General features: G+C 39.2%; 1 protein-coding gene across 1 annotated transcript in view; it reads right to left on the bottom strand.

Annotated features, from left to right (window-relative positions):
• Positions 1-20,756, bottom strand: part of GFRA1 (GDNF family receptor alpha 1) — a 136,229-nt gene that overhangs the window by 26,016 nt on the left and 89,457 nt on the right. The window contains exons 5-7 of the mRNA XM_056495080.1: positions 13,520-13,629; positions 8,145-8,279; positions 4,912-5,090 (exon numbers count right to left, since the gene is read on the bottom strand). Of these exons, the coding sequence (XP_056351055.1) occupies positions 4,912-5,090; positions 8,145-8,279; positions 13,520-13,629 (424 nt within the window). The remainder of the gene's footprint in view (positions 1-4,911; positions 5,091-8,144; positions 8,280-13,519; positions 13,630-20,756) is intronic.

A 20,756-nucleotide genomic window follows, 5' to 3' on the forward strand; every position in this document is an offset into this window, starting at 1 on the left:
ATTGCCACTAAAACAAATTATAGACATTGCTTTTTTAGCAGAAAAGCTGCCAATAGGTGTTCTCTAAATCACTTGTACCAGCAGGCTGACCCCATTATGTCAGCTAATCCTGGAAATACAGGAGGTAGATTTAAATCTTTTCACAGAAAACATTATTTTCCTATTTTCTTCTGGTTCTGTCACAACATTGAGAGTTTTATATTGCTGTCCATCTTTTGCCCCAGGTTGTATCTTTCTGTGTAGTGCAATTCCCAGAGGAGGAGACCCAAGCAGGACTTTTCCAAGGCATGGAGCAAGCAGGGCATTTGAAAAATCACTGCTTGTTTATCACAAATTGAAAAAGTTCACGGGCTGTGTGAAGGGATCAGGGAAGGAGGGTGCCAGGTGTGTATGGCTGAGTTAATAGTGGTGCTCAGGGATAAAACAAGCTTTGTCTGTACCCCAGGGCTCCACCTCAGCAGTTGTGCCATTCCCTCACCTACACAGTGCCTGTGCTCCTGCCCATGTTCACCCACCACCCAATTACCAGCCCATGGAGACCCAACCTGCTGTGTCCTGATCCTCAGAAAACTGCACTGGAACTTCAACCCTCTCAAAACATTCACATAATGCTTTCAAATAATGGTATTTAGCACCTGGGAAGCAGCATTAAGCAATTATAGGGGGTAGTTAAAGCACCAGATTAGCAGCTCCCTGCACAGTGCTGAAGGTCTGCACAGACACATCTGCATGGCAAAAGCAGAGTCATTTCCAGTCTGAGTCAAGTGTAAGTCCTGCTCTCCTCAGAGTACTGGGAGCCCTCTCTCCTGTTTTTGTCCTAGGATTCACCATTATAAATATTTTTTTTAATACTTGTATTACGTGAATTTGTGGAAGAGCAGCTTGCATTATGACACACATGTACTATAAACACTCACTAATCTTACACACAAATAGAAAGAATTGACACACTTAAGTATCCAGATTTCTCTTTTCCCATGTTCCCCACAAAATGTTTGATATTTTCAATTTCTATCGCGTAATTTTTAAATTTTGCTGCTGAGAGCAGAACAACATTTATATACTGGAATTCAGTCCAAAGGGCCATGTACCTCAATTATATATCTGTCCATTGCTACTTTCCTCAAAAGCACAAAAACCTTAATTTCTCTTTGAGTGCTTAACATCCAAAGCAAGAATAAGACAACAAATATGAGAAAACAAAGCATAGAGCCAGCTAGAAAAACTTTGATGCAAACATTTACTTAAATATCCTTCACCATCTTGACTTCTACAATTTTTGCCTTTTTTGCAAAACATCCTTTAAAATATTACAGAAAAGCCAGAGTGAAAGTCTTAGTTTTTTATTTATCTCTGTGATGACCCAGGAACAACTGCTCTAATCTATCACTTGAGATTCATTTCATTATCATCCTTCAAGTCCATCCATCTCTCCTAAATGCAAAGGCAGCCTTTTTTTGAAGAATACATGGTGTGAGTAGACATCCAAACTCATTCTTTTGTCCCTTTCAAATAATCCAACATGATGGTTCAGGCAGTGGGGGTAGAACACGAGACTGGAAGACCAGAACCATTTTTTGACTGGCATACTGAATGCAAGTTATGACTGAAAATGAAGGATTAACATATATGTCAGTTATACAGAAAAAATTAGAGTGAAGCTACCAGAAAAAAAAAAGATAGGGTTGGCAATTACTTAATAAAATCTGCCTGTAAAAGGAACATGCTGTCAGGATTCATTTTCCTTGTTGTTCACAATATTTTATGTTATTTTTATGTGGTGCTGAGGATCCTTTGCAAGATGTCAAGCACTTCAAATATACTTAAATTTAGCACTTCATATAAACCTAACTACTATTTACTGTGTTTAGCAAATTCTGTTAGAAGTCAGATTCATAAGACGAGTTTAGAGGATTCTTGACAAAATTAAGCATCTTCCTGGCAAAGACAGAATGCTGATTTAATTGAGGGACAGAAAAAATTAGTATCTTACAGAATCTGTGCATATGTAAACATAAAGTCAGCAGATATCAGAAAGAAACATTTTTTCTGTATGAATTTGAAATAAGAAAATACCCCATAATAGGATTAATTGCAAATTCTCATAGTAATGATAAGTTCAAATGAAGAACAACTTCTAAACAGCATCACTAAAATAAACATTACTTTAAAGTCCAAATCTACAAGAGCTTTTTGAAATAAATACTGAGTACAGGTAAACAAAGAGTATCTCATATTTTCTTTAAGCATTCACCACTTTTCTCATTCCCAGGTTTGCCTGTGCAGGAGAATGTGGCACAGCAACAAAACCATCAGTGCAGTCCTGCCCAGAGTATGACCATTCTGAACAAGTCAGAAAGAAATTTATCAAAAATTGCAAAAATTGCAAGTGGTGCTCTTGGCAGACTGGGTTAGTGCCCTGTATTTTACAGCCCTGGGAGGCTGGTATTTGCTCATTTCTATGGCATATTATACTAATCAATCACTTCCTCCTCTTTCTTCCCTTGCTGTATTTATTTCAATGATAATTTATACTAATCAATCACTTCCTGCTCTTTCTTCCCTCCCTGTATTTTTACACCCACCAGAATATGCAGCCCTGTTGCATCTCAGTGACCACTTCCTTAGCCCCTCTCTGCCATCACCTTTTTGTGCTGAGACTGATGCTTGTAATTTGACGTTTCATAGTGTTCAGGCTATACTGCCTTTTAGAAACCTTTCAGCTCAGCTGCTAAGCATATAAAAAAGCTTTTGGCTGCACCAGCTCATGTTTTGAAAACACTACAAAGGCATATTTTCATGGGAAAAGAGGCTTGGAATGAATACCCTTCTCCAAGTGCAATATAAGTACCAGTTCTTTTATAAAATTTGCATTAGGGTTTAAGTCTCACATGCAAAGTGGCACCATACTGTCCAAAAAACCACAGGTTTCTTTTTTAAAAATTGTGGGTTTGTTTTGGCTCTGTTCATAAGTTACTTTTTGAAAAATGCATTAAAATATTAGAGCTTTGTTCTTTGTGTTTCAGTTCTGACAGAAGGAAGTGGTAGGCATAGAATATTGTGCTTCACAGGAATAAAACTGCTTGGTTCACATAACTTCAGTGACCTCTTAGTGCAAACTTTATCTACAGATTCTACCAAACAGCAGAGATCATTCATTTAAAGGAACCTATTTTCCCTACAGACCTTTATTTCTTGTGCCAAGTACATTGGGGGGTGCACTTGAAGTCACAGCACAGCTTTAAACCAGAGCTGATAAACTCATGTGGGATGTGACTTCAAAAAACCAGAGTAACAGGAGAAAGGCTGGGGAAGAATTTAAGTCATTTTCAAAACACAGGAACATCTATTCAGGCTTAAGGAACATTTGCAAATTGAAGTGAATCCAATGGGATTTGTGATCACTTGCCATTTCTTCAGTTCTTTATTTATTATGTGTACTTTGGTAGCATCTGGAGGCCTTACTCTACAGGGGGCTGTACAAACACTGAAGGAAAATGTGATCTCTCCCACAACACAACTTTTTAATATAACATGAAGTGACTCAATAATATCCCATCAAGGTCTCCTTCTAAATGCAAGATATTCCAACTTTTGGGTTTAAAAGGCTGCACTTCTTTCAGCATATTCTATTTGGTAAAGTAAATATTGCAAATAGCAATATATGCCTCCAAACATCTCTCTTACCAATAACTTACAATAACAAATGCACAGATGTGAAAAGCAGAATTAAAACAGAAGCACCTAAACTCAGCACTATCTATCATTAACCCCCTGCATTTTGTGACTCTGTAATGTCCCTTATGTTGATGCAGATACAATTTTCCAATGCAAAATAAATGCAGGAACTGGAAAAGGATGAAGGAGAGCGAGCGGTGCAGGAAAAATTAGCAAAACATATTTCTCAGAAATAAAACATTTCTGGTTCAGTGCACATGGAACCATTTAATATTAAGAAAAACAAAATTAATTTTTTTAATAGGGAAGTGAAAAATCAATGCTTTAACAGTGAAATCTAGAAAAATTTATCTTAATATCAGCTGAGACCTTAAAGTTTGGACATTTACATTTGTGTCACATAGCAAAGACAAAAATAAACAGGACAAGCTGATCTATCCCTGCCTGACCTAATTTTGCATTTAAACCACCAGAAACTTTTATAGCCTGATTCTTATCTGGCCTAAGGATATTTACATTTTACAATTCCTGCTACCTTTTTGCTGCCTTGATTTTGATGTTGTCTCCTGCCCAAGTCCTTCTAATTTTCAAAAAGCTGCTAAAACTGTCTTGAGCAAACAGTGAGCCTCTAAATCCAGAATCAATGATCCACTATCAATAGCCTAATCTAAGTGTCAAAGAGAACTGCTACAGCCATTGGCCAAAATCACACAATGACCTCGGCCTCAGTTCAGGAGACTCAAAATAGTTTCACCTGTGTCCAGCTCCTTCAACATGTAGCCTGTAGCACCACATGTTCTCTAATATCCAGACCCACTCAGCCAAAAAACCTTCTTGAGTTTAATGCCAGCAACATTAGAAAGCAGGCAGAAGGACATGCTAGCTCACATTAAGGTTTCCTCTGAATTAGGAATACTCAAGGGATTAATTTAATCTGACATATCCTGGCAGGATTCAGAGAGCACCACATTCCTACTCAAACCTGTGATAAGAAATTAAACACCATCTCCTGTTCCTGAGTCAGCAAGGCAATAAAAAGTCCACTTTGAGATATGGAAGTTTCTGATTTAAAATAAGTGATAGCTCACAACATATGCAGCTTGTAACTACACCATGGGAATAAACAGATATTCCAATTTAGGCAGGCAGCTAGTTAGGTAGTGGGAGACTACTCAACAATAATCTATGAAAAACTTTCATTTCTGCACAAGAAGAAGTACAAAACTCTCTTACCTGCAGGTTTGCACATGCTGGTGAGTCATTGTGGGAGGGTATTTCGTTGTTGGTGGTCTCTGACCCTGTGTTTTTAAGTCTGGAAGCTGTTGTAGTTGTGGCTGTAGTGGTCTGTACTGGTAAGATTGGCTGCCAGACATTCACATCAGTGCCATTGCCAAAGGCCTGAATTGCATTTTCTGTGAAAATAAATTACAGGCAATTTTCTATTTCTAAAAAAAAAAAAGGCAAAAAGCAGAACTGAGTTGGGTTTTTTTGCCATTATTACTATTATTATTATTACATTTAAAATGTGTTTTTATAGAAACTGAATTTTATGCTGAAAAATGTGTGTTATTTTTGAACCTATCAGAAGCATGAACTGAAAATCTGAGGTCACATAATTATTTGGTGCACCCTTGTCTTTGTAATGTTTCCAGTAATTCTTGACAGAAGCTTTAGGACTTACCATAATCATATTTGCTACCACCCAAAAGACTCAAAAATTTACTTTCAAGATTTAAAATATTCTTTTTGAATGTCATGTCCTAATTCAGGCAGGTGAAGTTACAGAGCAAACTAAAAACAGAGAACAGGATAAATATTTATTTCTACAGCTTGCTGTAATAAAACTAATATGCCTATAACTATAAAATAGTTTAACTAAGGCAATCTTTTCCTTACCATTTTCAATCAAAATCTGCATAATTGGGTGAGGTAAACATGGTTAAACTAAAACTTTAGAATATAAAAGTTAAAAAGCTTATCACAGTTTCACAGGATTAAAGAATGTGTTTATAGCAAGAGTAAATTGGTTGGAGTTTTTTATAAACAAATAGAAAAACAGTTCTTAATCAGGTCTTTGGGGATTCAACAAGGATTTGGGGATTTCTTATTTCAAATTCTTTGTACAAGAAATCAAACAATATCACTGGGGACTAATATGTGGAAGTTATTAACACTTCTTCTCAGTGGCATTCCTTGCCTTATAAAATAATTTACATGTGATTTTCTTCTGAAAAAGACGTATTTTATTCTGATATTAGTTCTCAGAACTTCAACATGCAAAGAGAAGAGCTGGTAAAGGGCACCAGAATGAGATGCATTAATGAAGACAAAGTGGGAAGAGGGATATGATAAGTTTTCTTGTGTTTCCCTGAATAAGGCAATATCAAAAGCAGTATTGCCTAAAATCATGGTAACTCTTTGTTCCCACTGTTGCAAGAATGGTCACTGAAATACCTGCAATCCTTCTAGTTTTCAAAGTAACAAGTGGCCTTTACAATTAGTCTTCTTCAATTATTTCATACCATCATACTTGATGATCCTTATGAGTCTCTTCCAACTTGAGATACTCTATTATTTTATGACAGAATCACAGAATTGTTTGGGTTGAGGGAACCTTTCAAGGTCTTCTAGTCCAACCCCCCTGCAATAAGCAACTTCAACTAGATCACTGTTGTACATGCTCTGAATAACAGGTTTATTTTTCATTTTGAAGGGGAAATATACTAAAAAACTGACTAGCAAGAAATCCCTAGTTTCTTCCTACCATGGAAAGATAAGTTTTTGTGCTGTATAAAAGAAGTGGGAAGCATTTTAATGACATTCTCTACAGGCAGTGGAAGGCTCATTAATGAAAATAATTTATTTTAAAAAATCCCTATTCTATGTGAAAGACAAAACTTTGTATAAAATCTAGGAACACCTTTAATTTCACCCTGAAGAAGACATGATCTTGCAGCTAGGATGACATAATTTGTCTCACAGCAACCTCCAATGGCTTTGATTTGTCTTCATTAATGCTTTTGTACTGATGGCAAAAGGAAGGACAAGGAATCACTCTGTCTTTATGTTCCAAAAGGAACCTGTAACACTCTAGAAATTAACACACCCACAAATGAATAAAATCTGAGGTACTGCAATAGATATAAATGGCAGCTGCCATTAGGCTTGAAGAAGGTCTGCTGGCATACTGTTCAATCTTGCCCCTTGTAAAGAGTGAATTCTTTTCTCTTTTTATTTTCTTAAATGACCTTGAGTAATTGAATTGTTCTTCCAAAGCTTAATAAATAGTTTATCACAGAGCAACTCAGCTCTTTGTGCACAGAACTCCCTGAGCCTTCACTGCAATGCTGCCTCTTGAGAAGCCACCAAAGGGCATTTTCAGACCTTCTGCTAAAACACTGAACCCTGCACCAGCACCAGCTCAAGTCTGTAGGGCTGGATGGGCCAGTCTGGATCACTGAGCTCATTTACTGCTTTTGAGAAAACCAGTGATGTCTGCTTCTTTTCATAAGCTGATGAAATATGACTTTTAAAACTACTTCTACCCTCCAAACTCCTGCTGGAAGCCTATTTCTTAATTCTAGTCTGATGGTTAAAAATTTTCCCATTTAAAGCCTAAATATGCACGGCCAATATCTGCCTTTTTGATTTTATACCATCTTATTGTCCTGCAGGTGAAGAAATCCCTTCCCCTCCCTGGGCTTGCCCTGCAAATGCAATTTCAGAGGACAATCACGTATCCTTTCAACTTCTGTTCTGTTAGACTAGGGAAGCCAAGCTCTTTTGGTCTCCTCATTTATCTGAAATTAAAACTCTGATGCACACTCCACATCATCCTATTATGCTGCTCCAGGCAGACAGGAAATTTGAAAAGAGAACCTGCCAAAATCGACTCCACTGAGCCATTCTGAAATTTATAATAGTCCCTAATTTGGAAGTGAGTCCGACAAAAAAAAAAAAAAAAATCAATAATTTAACAAAATCTTTACAATAGTTACTATCCAGGCTTGTGTTAAAACCAGGCATCTGAGATCAAATATCCTAAAAAAAAATGAAGTTGGCTGTAAATTGCAAGCACAATCCAATTTATACTTACTTCTAGCAAATCCTTTATATCCTAAACTACATGTCTTTTTTTATATGAAGTTCTTAAATTATACAAAAAATCCCCTCAGGTGTTGCAATTCCACAGTGAAGATGCTGCCTGACTGTAAGGCTCCAAATATGACCTGAGATGTAAACACATTTCAATACCACACAACTGTGGGGTTTGGTTTGTTTTTCCAAGAGCTTCTCATGTTTGCAGTCACAGTAATCAAGCTCATTTGCTCATTCTTTTAATTTTTACACCTCCAACAGAACCACGCTCAACAAAGTGCAAGGTGATGCCCTCGATGTGTCATAACACACTCAAATTCCAGAAAACACCCTACAACACATTCAAAGACACCTAATTTTGTACTCACTAAGGCATATGTTGTCCTGGAAGAAATTCAGGAATTTCTGGCATTCCTCAATGTCGTTGCCACTGTTGCTGCAGTCGCACCACGGGGCCACGCTGAGGCTGCTGGAGTCGATGTAGTTTGGGGTCATCACGGTGCCTGTCACCAGAGAGAAGCACAGCCCTGAGCAACCTTTGCACTGAGACATCCCTTCCACCCTACATGGCAAACAGCCCGTGGGAAGTCGAGCATTTGGGGCTGGGTTCACAACACAGACCCACAGCAGGGCTCTGACCTGCAGGGTGAACAGCTCCTGCTCTCAGCCTCTACAGCCAGCCCTGGGCTGTATTTCACAGCTCCGTGGTCTGCATGCAATCACTTCAGGGGCTGCAACACAACTCACACATTTCTTCCCTCCCAAAAGGATTCCCACAGAGGGCTGTATCAGCAGAGCTGACAGGTAGAAACCATGGCAGAGGGAGGGATGGGATGGGTTGGGTTGGGTTGGGATGGGTTGGGTTGGGTTGGGTTGAGTTGGGTTGGGTTGGGATGGGATGGGTTGGGTTGGGTTGGGTTGAGTTGGGTTGGGTTGGGTTGGGTTGGGTTGGGTTGGGATGGGTTCGGTTGGGTTGGGTTGGGTTGGGTTGGGTTGAGTTGAGTTGAGTTGAGTTGGGTTGGGTTGGGTGGGATGGGTTGGGTTGAGTTGAGTTGATTGGGTTGGGTGTTGGGTTGGGTTGGGTTGGGTTGGGTTGGGAGGTGAGCACTTCTTTAAGGGTTTTGCTGCCAAATCAAGCACATGTGAACTGTGTCCTTAGAGCTGCACTTAAAAATATGACTTTCCTTCCTTGCTTGTGTTTTTTCTCCTTTTAATTCTAGCTGCAAATGAATGGCTGAAACCAGGTACTCAGACCTGTGCTTCCTCCTTGAGTCTGCAGCCAGACTGAAAAAGCATTTCTGAAATGCATGAGTGAGGAGAAGGCTGGCCATGCTGAGGGCAGCCCTACACATCTTGGAGCAGTGTTAACCCCAGGGTGCTCATGAGGGACCTGCCAGCAGAGTGGATGAGGGTGATGAACAGAGTAAAAACCAGCATGCATGAAAAGGTACAGCAGATTTTTTGCAGGTAATAAATTATTGTTAATCCTGCTGTTTCACTGCTTCTTCAGTGCAGTGATTATTTCCTAAACACTGTCAACAGCTTTCCAACCACAGGGTCATTCTAACTCTGCTACAAACTGTTGGGTAAATATTCTCCCATTTATATGCCAGCTCAAGGCAACCAAGAATGAAATGAAACCAAAGCAGGCATTTTGTGTCCTAAAAGATGTACAGCAACTATTCATCACTCCTCTGGAGCAGGAAACTGTTGTATGATGAACACTTGCTCAAGCCAGTAGTCTCACTGAATGCACTACCCCAGCAGGCCAGGTATTTCAAACTTTCCTAAGGATTGAGAAGTTTGAATCTTTATTTTATTTGTCTGACCAAAAGGGAAAAATTAAATAAAAAGAGGAAGGTATTCCAGACCTGAACAGCTGCCAGCTGCTTCAGGGAACATGTTCCTCACTGGATAATTTGCAATTCTAGGACAGGTCATATATTGTGAGGAAATGTGATCACATCTCCTCAAAACTGACATCAAAGTAGTCATTAAGAAGATGGAATAGATGAAGGACAAATGTTAGAGACCCAAAGTGTACACTAGGAGAGAAAATTTGGTCCACAGGTCCAGGGTCCAGCAGTCTGCAATAGCAGACGGGAAATCAAACATCAAGCTAAAAAAAGGAACATTAGAACTACCACAAATCACAGAGTGATGTCTAATAGCCTTTCAGTCACCAGGCAGTGCTGGGAAATGAACAAATCAACATGCAAACTGCCTCATATGTGACGTGGGAGACAAAGCACAACAGGCACCAGGGCTGGCCTGAGAAAGACAGTAATGGATGTGAAAATGAATGTGGTCCCATTGTGAAATTCACAAAAAGCATCTTTTCTCTTGCTTCAGGATGTTCTTAAATTTGACTGAAATCTCATACCTTTGGCTTCCTGCAGCTTTTAACAGATAACAGCACTAAAAACTGCTTGAATTCTACATGAGATTAGTACATGAGTAAACAGCATGGCTGAAAATTCATTAAATGGAGATAGAGAATTTAGTAAAATAGGCAAACATAATTTACATTGTTAATGAAAACTGGACAGTGGATAAATAAGAAGAGGAATGATGTTAAATTAAAATAAAACACGTTAAAATGTCTCTCCCTCATCCATGTGATGGCTCAGAACACTATTTCAGCCTTGATCTGAAAAGAAGTGCAAGAAAGCGAAAATCAAGACTATTTTGCAAATGGAAAGAAAATAGCAGGCTGAAAAAAAGTTCTAATTAGTAAATGCTTAGTGAAGGGTTAAAAAAACAGAAAGGTACCAAGGAAATTAAAAAGGTCACTGAGCTAAGACTATCTTATCACAAAGAGGTAATAAGGTAATTAAAATGGGTTAAGACAGGGGTTAAAAGTGTAACAGATACCAAGGCACAATTAGGGTTGATGAACACAGGAAAGACAGGACAAGGAAAGTGTGTGCACAGCACACAAACTGTGCATCCAGCAAAAACAGTGGCTGAAAGAGCAGCTAGTAGAAAATCAGTCTGTCATTTAAACCTGGGGGCAGATGTGAACCCAAGCAGATTATGTGCTTGGTTTCCTGGGGTGGATTTTCTTTTTTCCCAACGTGTGTGCTTTTCCCTTCTCCACTCTCCACTAGCTGGCATCTTGGAAATTCTGCTGATGGACACTGAGGGATCAGAGAAACCATAGTGGCTGCCAGTAAAGAAGGACATGCTTGGTTTTCTGAGCTCCAGGTACCAAACAGCTCCAACATGGTCTCAAAAGTCTGCTTTTAGAAAAAAAAGAGTTGGCCTGAACACAGCCAAGAGGTTGCTCAAATTAGGGTGAATTAATAAGGAGATAGATGCCTGGGAGAAGGCGCAAGGGGCTGAAGTTTCCTTGGCCCAAAGCAAAATCAGCTTATTCACACAAAGTCTCATGAAATTCCAGGGAATTGGATGGATTTCACTGGAGAAAAGGGGAAATGTGTCAGAAAGTGAATGCTAAAGCAGATCTTGAAGTCAGCACTTAGAGCAAAACTTAATTAATGTGGGAGTGCAGAAGGTCTAGATGCCTTAGCCAGGCTGTAACCAAAGCACTGACTGGAACGTGGTTATCCACTGTCTCCTTTTACATCAATTATCTTTTATATTTTTCTGTTAATTAGAAAAAATATTAACTCATACATATACTACAACAATGAGCCTAAAGAATTGTATTGAGGTTTTCCAACTTCCTGTAAAACATATATATATATTTAAAATTATATATATAACACCCTGATGTAAACATTAAAGCAGCATCTACAGACTGTTCTCCATTTTATTGATAAAGCATCTCATATAAAAACTATGACTGGCTCTATTTCCATTTGAAGTCATTAATTTTAGGTGGGATTCCACTAATTTCAGTGAAGTTAACTCTCATTTACACCCCTGTATTTAAGGAAAGACTCAATCCATAGAGAAGCCTCAGTTTCCTGAAAAAGCTCTGTGGAGGTGCAATTTTTGCTACATTTAATGAAATTGCTAAACAAAGTAATATTTTATTTTAATGAACAATATTTTATCTTTATTAAATTAAGATCTTGAACCTCTGATGAACAAATGAATCTGTACCTCTTCTTACCCACAGTCTAACTCTTGTGTTTTATATCTATTAAGCAGACATTTGAAAGATTATACCACTGATTTCTGCCTTACTCCACTTTCATATCAGACTGATATCAGAAGCAGAAATTTACTGCTTCAGCACAAGAAATGTTTTGATAATTCCTTGATTTAAGTGAATTACTCCTAAGAAGCAAAATCTCTGGTAACACCAGTCAGTTCCTCTTTTGCATGTCTCTAGGGGCAAGCAGGAAGGAAGAAAAATGTGTATTTTTTTCCCTTTGAAAACTAGATCTCCTTTTGATTTGAACTCCTTAGGCACCCATTCCACATTTCTGATGTGTGACAGAGTTTTGTAGCATGGTCATCCCCAGCAGCACAAGAACACCTCACAAGAGGAACTGGGTCATCTTTGAGGTTAAAGTGACAACAAAACTGGCAATAAAATTCTCTAGGTGCAGCAAGAACTGGGCAGCTCTTACCCAGAATATCTATTAGTAAGATATTCCTTGCCAGCAGCCAGACTGCTGAATCTCATTGACAGGATCAGGTTTCAAGGCTACTCAATTCTCTGTTTCAGAGTCAAATAACAGTCTGTCATAACTGTTCAGATGTTACAGCCTTTGCATACTGTCCTAATCTCTTCAGTGGCAGAAGAATATCCTTTGAAGCCATCACATCTCATTTTAGCCACATGGACTTAGCTCACTTGTTAGCTGCTGGAGTAGTAACAATGGTAACCAGAAGCCACTGAGTACAGCTTTCAGTCGTTTTTCAGCAAACCCAACCTATTCTAGAAATATTTTCATTTTGATCTTATCTCCAGAGACATTTATTTAACAGCAGGATCAGCCTCAGGGCCTCAGCTGGCACCTTGATGCCCAACAGAAGGGGATATTACTGCACTGCAGCAGGTGCAGACTGCTAAGCTTAAAAACACCTTATCTGGTGGCCTTTCAAATTTGTTTGTTTCAGAGTTTTGACATTCACTTGTTATTTATTGCCCAACTATGATATTTCTACAACACATTCAGCTTCTTGACATGATCTCTCTCTTTCAGGAATCAAATACTGAGTGTGGCATGTGGAATCTGGCTTCCATAAAGGCCTGTAGACACTCAGGAAGGTGACAACAAATAAAAATAACTATGCTGGGGAGGGAAGAGGATTTCAGATTTGGTCTCAGCTCATCTCACTGACAGGCATCTCTGAAAACACTTAGAGTGGACAGAAGGGTAACATGGAAAGAACAGCAGCTGGAATTGATAAAAGGCTGGATTGAGCTATTGTTTCATAGCTCAGATTCAGGTACTACCTTTCTTGAAGGTGTTTAGCCAAACTTGTGATGACAGCTGCAATATTAACCAAGCTGCACTTCCACTTGTTAACTTCCTACTCCTCAGACCTGTCTACATTCAACCTTCACTTTTTAACCTTGCATTTATTTCAAATTCAAGCACCTTTCCTTATCTTCCATCCTTAACTTTCTTGTAATGTACAAGCTTCTCTTTACATTATAATCTCTGCAAGGGGAAACAAGGCCAATACATGTAGGTGGAGAAACTGGCCTAATATCATATAATACAGCATTTTATTCCAGTTTTTATTTCACACAGGCCTTCAAAATGCAGTTTGGGTTTTTCTTTCTCATGAGCAAGCCCCCACCCCTCCCTGCCCTTACCAATGAGCCCTGAGTAAGCGAGCAGGCAGTCAGCATAGTTCTCCTTCAGACAGCTGCTAACGGAGCGGGGCTCGGGCTGGCAGTTTGTGAAGAAATCTGCAAGGCGAGATCTGCAACAGCAAGAAAAATGGGTGTCTTTAAAAATCAGGCCTGAAGGCATTCTTACCTTCTACACTCTCTGTTTTTGGACAAGGCTTAATATTCTTTAACTCAAACGCATACTGGATACATTTCAGGCATTGAGTCTCTTTCTAAGAAGCATCTCTTCCCAGAATCTATTTTTGAAGTCAGAACAAAAAAATGCAAGAAAACAGTAAAAAGGAACAGAACAACAGGGAAATGCAAGCCCTCTACTAAAAGAAGTGTTCTGCATTTTCATGCCAAGAGAAAAAACAAAGAGTGATTTTATCTTATGAGGAGTCATTTTGCCTGGATCTGAACTCTAACTGGAGCCTTTTATTAGAACACAGTTTCTGCTCTTTTACTGCTTACACAAAACTGTATGTTTGTGCTCACAGAGCAAGACTCTTGCTGCAAGACTTGAAGCAAGACTTCTTTGGTGGTGTCCCAGGTTTCCAGGGAGTGGGCTCAGCCCTGGGGCAGCAGGCAGGACCAGCTGCCAGGGCCTCCTCATCCCCCAGAGCCACAGCACCAAAAATCTATTTGTTCTCACAAACCTGCATTTACCCACACTCCAGAGGACTGAGTGCAGGGCTGAGGTGAAAGGGAAGTGTGCTCTGCATCCTGTTCTGATGCTGAGTGCCACATTATCTTCACCCACCTCAGCCAGCCAGTGACCAAGAGGGGAGAGCACTGATTTCATGCAGGAGGTGCTTGAAGCCCAGGAGTGAAGCTGTATTGTGAAAATTAATTACTACCATGTTGGAAATTAACAGGATTAACAGACAGGACCTCTTCTGGTTATCTGTGCTTTAAAGACATAACACTTCCATTCAGGTCTGTAAATATGCAGGACACTGATGAGGTGGGTCAAGGTCACATCCTACAGTCACTCCCTGCTCATCTCAGCCTTAAAATCTTGGAGTAGTGACTTTTGTTTATTTACAGTGTTATTTAGACGTTCACCTATGGAAAAAAAAAATCACCTCTCTACTTCAATCTTTGTGAAACAGATATAAAAATGTTCTTTTGCATCTGACAACCCACAGTAATGTCTCAGGATCAGATGCTTAATGCAAAGCCCTCTCAAAATCAGAATAATATAATCTATGAATTTTCATGACTGCTCCAGCATTATGCAGATTTGCAGTATAAATGCTCTTTTTCGCTTTTGCAACAACTCCACAAAAGTTAGCAGAAACAAGTGATTTGCAAGTGATTTACTTTATTTGTTTACATGCTCCAGAGACTAATTATCTTTGTTTGCTTTATTGTTTTACCTACCCCAGGATGGGACTGGATACACATCATTAATTGGCCTGAAAGTAACGACGGGCAAACATCAAAAGGTTCAGAGGCTTAGTTTGAGAAAGCATCCTATAAATAAACTCCATGCAATAACTGAACTTATGAGAGCTGTTCTCTTGGCCTTATTTTAGTTCCATCTCCAGCTAACTCTACTGACACCAGCAAATCCATGGTTGCCTTCAAACCACAGTCAATCCTAAGCTTTTCACTCCCTCTCTTGCCTTATTTAACCACTTAACCTTGAGATGGAATTCTGTACCCAGGTGCCTTTAAAAAGTCAACATCTCTAGCAATCTGCCATATAGATATAGATATAGATATAGATATAGATATAGATATAGATATAGATGCATATATGTATATATGTATATATGTATGTATGTATATCTATAGGTAAATGTATTATATGTAGGTATATATTTCTGAATTTACATAAAATCCCTACTTAGCTGGTGAATATATTCTGTACCTACCAGGACACAGTCTGAGAAGAAATGGCTCTCAAGGTATAGAAAGAGATAAATTGCAGCACCATGAGGAAAATCTGGGAAAGGAAACCCTCTGTCACTGCAGTGATTCCTCTCCCAGTCAGTAATTAAGATAGTGGCTTGAATCCAGCTTTTGGATCAATTGGGAACAAAGAGAGTTGACAGTTTCCAAGGGTTTTTCTGATTCTACTAATACCTGGATGAACTTAGGTTTAGAACAGAATAGAGCCTATTACATCTACCTAGTATGAAAAATCTCTGCCATGGTAGAAAGGGCAAGCCTTCTGCATATACAGTATTCTTGTATTTCTAAAGCAAAGTAGCTCCTCAGATCTAAATTTCACCATTTATGTGAGCACAAATAAATCTTTTTGGCCATGGATTATACAATCAGCATCTTGATAAACCTGAAAACATTTCTTGCAATCATTTCATCATTCTTAAATGCTCAGTTCTCTTAGGTAATTATTAGATGCATTGGTCCAGAGATCATTTAAAACACTTCTCTTCTCTAAATGTTTTTAAGGACTGGTAACTATGGAATTAAACCAGTCATTTACTACCCAGCCTGCTTAAAAAACTTACTTGCTGCAAACCCTAAAGGAGGCTAAAAATACCTCTGCTGATCTCTTTTGCATACACCTTGATTTCCATGAGAATTTCAGAAGAATTTCTGCAGTCATAAAAAGTAATGATGTGACAACATTGCACATTCAAGTTGTCATAAGTCAAATATAGTTCAGATAGCTCTGGTCTGAGAATTACTGGACATTATCACAAAACCCTTCCCTAGCCAGTCATCCAAACTTCACACAATCCAAACTCTCACCCTCTCCTGAGCTGTTAACTACACCTGATAGTTATGTGGATTCATTTGCACTGGAGATAAAGTTAAGGCCAGAAAACAAAAACAGAGACCTCCATCTGCCATAAAGTACTCCAAAACTTTCAGTGAAGATCTGCTGATTAACACTCACTGAAGATCTAGCCCCAGACATTTCCAGTAGACTGGCAGTGATAAAAGTGTGCTCATCAGTGAACACCGAAACAGGGGTACTGCTATTTATCTAGAGAGAGAGACAAATTAGCCTAATGAGAACCATTAATCCTAAAGTATTGCACATGAATATTAAGAACTGTTTGGGAAAAGAGACAATCTTTTCAGGGATGCAGAATCAGAGCAATCTGACAATAGCAGCCCTATCAAAAATATGCACTGTGTTAACTTAGTGCTCCTTCAGCAGGATGGAACTTGTAGGTGGCAACTTGGGGGTTTCTAACCCATGACTGAGCAGTTTTGTTATCCAGAGCACAAACAGAGCTTAGAGTTTTACATGTGCAGTGTACACAGAGGTATCTCACTGCTGGAGAGAGACAGACAGGCAGTTTTATATTGTTCATACCATGTAGCAGGGCCACATTTAAAAGGAAATATTAATTTATTTTTCTGTCACAAAATCCTCGTTGTGCACAGCCACATTTATGATGTGTTCCCTTTTCCTTGAATAAGTAAGGTACTACTCAGAAATCTTCCTCCCAGGAAGAGAAAAAAAAAAAAGAAAAAACTCATCTCTTCGTAGGGCAAAACCCCCACAAATTAAATTAGTCCTATCTTAGCCCTGGAAAACCTGTGAATGTTCTGGAAAGCTCATGTTCAATATTTTGTATACCACTAGCTGGAAAAATAAGAATAGTCCCATCAGCAAATTCAAAGAAAATCTGTTCAAATAACAAAACAGTCTTTCTGAAAAGAAGATAAAAAAATCCCAAACCTGCTATTCTCTAATGCTTTGTATTAGTACCAGTAAAATAATTTGTAACAGTTAAAAATACAAAGGAAGCAAAGTTAATTTGCTCTCCTTATGATAGTGGCTCTTCAAATACTCAGTTGGATAATTCAAAACTTTCACGTTTTGCTTACAAATAAGCTTTCTTAACAGCAGTATTGTATTGAATCTGAATATAATTTTTGAAGCAATTTAATTTTATATTAGCACAGCCCATTGCATAGGCAACCCTGATTAGGTTTTCACTACTTTTTGTTCTCAAGGTTCTGTAGAAGTTCTTTGATGTCCTGAAGTTATCTTTGATATTTATCAGTTCTCCCTCTTTAAGGCTGGTCAATTCAGCTTTAGCATTGGTGCAATATTTAAAAATATGATACAAATTGTGAAGTTGCAGAAAACTTTTACAATTTTTAGTTTGGATCTGGTACGAATCATGACGATCAGAAAGCAACACTTTGAACCAGACTCCTCCTCAAGAAGCACCATCATCACTGGGATGGCAGGTGTTGATTTCTCTTCTTTTTTTCCTCTCTGACTGTACTGTTGGTGCACAAGGGAGAGAAACACAGGTGGTGATGTCCAAGTGAGTGGCTACACCCGTGCTAGGAGTGCAGGGAGGGACAGTGCTCCTGTGCCACAGCCCAGGGATGTCAGGTGAGGTCTGGACATGCTCACTGCCACCTCTCCTTGCACTGCTGCCTGAGTTTAGGCACCTATTTATAGCAGGAACATAAAGAGTATGTAAATGCCAGGGCTGAGAGACTGAGGTGACCACAGTAATTAGTCAGAGCTGCTCTAGAGTCTAGACACCATTTGGCAGTGCAGTCACGTAAGGGAAGTGCTGCATCAATATTCAAAACAGAAAAGAGGTATAAATCCAACACTGAAAAAAGCCAGACTAAGTCAATGAATGTGTGTCATAGTGATAAATGGCACCATTACAGAAAAAACCAACAAGTCAAAATGCTTGTTCTTCTTTCGTGGGGGTCAACTGCAGTGTCCTACTGTGGCTACAAATATCTCCTGTAGGGCTGGAGTGCTGCTGCTTCTGCTGGGATGCAAGAGCTGCTTGCAAGGGCTGGTATGTGGCCAAACTAATGGCTTCACTGTTGGAGGAGCATTTCATTTTCTCTTGCTTTCATGAACAGTGAGAAAATGAGGCAAAGGCCACATAAGCAACTCTATCAACCAGTGGGATGAAAAAAGCCTCAGAAGAACTCCAAAACAAGAGGTGACTCTCCCTGCACATGGTAAAGTATTGATCCATCTTTTTTTTAAAAGACACTAGAGTTGTGTAATATTAATAAATCTTACACCTCCTTAGCTATCTACACACACTGTTGAGCACCTGTGAGCAACTACAGATTTTGACATTTTTATTTAAGAGGTCACTTTCCCACGTATTCATTAAACAGCAGCTCCACTACATTTTCCCAACAAAAAGGGTTTGTGCTTGGTTGTTGCCTTCCTCAAACAACGGCAGTGTCCAGGCCCTGGGGTCACTGCTGTTCCTGCCCAGCCATGGGCCCCACTGAGCCAGCTCTGCCCATGCCTGATGTCCCATCCTGTCCCCAGGGAGATGCTCCATGCCTGGCACTGGGCTGGTGGGATGAGCCCAGCCTGAAAGTTCTGTCCTGGAAAACCTCATCCCACACTGCACCCTGACACCCAGCTCAGCATTTGCACCTTTTGGAGAGTGGGAAGGGTAAAGAAATAGAATTCTGCTGGCAAAAATTTGCCTCCCAAGACCTGAATATTGAAGGCATTTTCTCTCACATGAGCTGATCCAAATCTTTTCCAACACGGGCAGAAACCATTACAGGATTTTAAACCCCAAATACCAGCTCCTAACAGAAAGGACCTGGTTTTTATCTGTTTTTGCTGCTGTTTGGTTATTTTAAATGCCTGGCAGCCTAAACCCAAGCAAATATTTGATTCTGGATTCAACTTGCCTCTCAAAACTGTGTTCATGTGGAAGCAAAATACGGACAATGCCCAATTACACAGAGGCATCCTGTTTGGATTGTGGGACCACCAGACACAGGAACAAACCCCAGGGACCACCCAAGATTCACTGGGATGCCCTCTAGCAGCAGGAGTGCTTGCTCAGAGCACAGTGCCCACCAAGGCTGGCTCCAGGGCAGCACCACACTCGACCCAGCTCTCTGCCTCACCATGTCCCCACCACATCTGCCAGCATTTCTGTTACTGCTCAGGCTGTTTGTTTATCAGGGGCCTCCTGGACATTTAATATTCCAGAAAATGGAGATTTGAAATTCAGTCATGCAAAATGAAAAGCATTTCCTCCTATGCATATCTGTATTTTAAAATTAAAAGTATTGTTTTCTTTCTATTCTTCTATTAGCAAATTAATACCTTGCACCCATGTTCTTTCACTGCACTTTGTGGAAAGCAGAATAAAATGAGTTCTATACCATTTTCTGTTAATATTATCCTTTCCTTTTGCTCATGCTGAAGACCAGTTAGATCTTCTTACACAGTATCTGCTACAGAAAATCAAAAGAACTTAACAAACAATAATGTCATAGTTTATCAATGTTAATTAAATCCTCTAAGCGTCTCAAGATCATGCATGAGAGTAATTTTAATTTAATATATTAGGTCTCATTTGGGTTTAAGGGAAACTACTAAGCTCAAATGTGATTCTAAACAAGTATGATTTATTTGAAATTGGGTTATATAAATATTTAGATACTACTGACCTTTTGTGTAGTAAAACAGATTTTGAAAAATATGGTGAAAATCCTGAGCACAAGGTAATGCAATAAAGAACTAGAACAGTGATTCTCAGATGCTGTGACACAAAACAGAATTTTCTCTTTCTGTTTGCAAAAAAAAAAAAAAAATTACCTCACATCATTTTTTAGAGGCCTGTTTGAGAGAACATCTGGAAAACATTCCACAGGAAATCAAACCTATATTAAACATGTTTTGCAGGGCTCTGTTTCCTTGCATTGACCTTAAGCATTCATAATGTGTTTCTGTCTTCTCAGCTGCAAAGAAAACACTTCTGTCAGAGTCCTCTACAAAATGACAGGCTGAATTGTCAGCCTGTGATTTTATCAGGGGATGCTGGTAAGATTTCTATTTAGTCTACCTGTCTCTGTACCAAAGCTCTCCAATAACATGAACAAATCCACCAGCTCCTTTCCAACTATCATGAGTTTGTGTATTTTTTTGTTTAATTTCCTTTATGCCACTTAATTTGAAGCTTCTAAATAAAAATGTCTGGCATTTTTATAGATGGCCAAGCCTCAGTGTCTCCTGACAGGATGTTACTCAGGAAAGAACTGCTGCTTTACAGGGAGAGTTGTTCTCACTTCATTAGCTGGGAAAGCAGAATAGTCTTTGAATTACAGGCTGGTAACCTAAGAAAATCACTGTCACTCTCAAAAAGCAAGCCAAGGAAAAGCAGTGCCTCTGCAAGTCCTTGAGCGTGCACACTGAAAGGATGTGCTTCCAAGTACCTGAGAAAGACATCCATGGCAATAATCCTCCCTCTAACCACTTGAA

Source organism: Oenanthe melanoleuca, chromosome 6 (assembly GCF_029582105.1).
Source record: "Oenanthe melanoleuca isolate GR-GAL-2019-014 chromosome 6, OMel1.0, whole genome shotgun sequence".
Classification (NCBI taxonomy): domain Eukaryota; kingdom Metazoa; phylum Chordata; class Aves; order Passeriformes; family Muscicapidae; genus Oenanthe; species Oenanthe melanoleuca.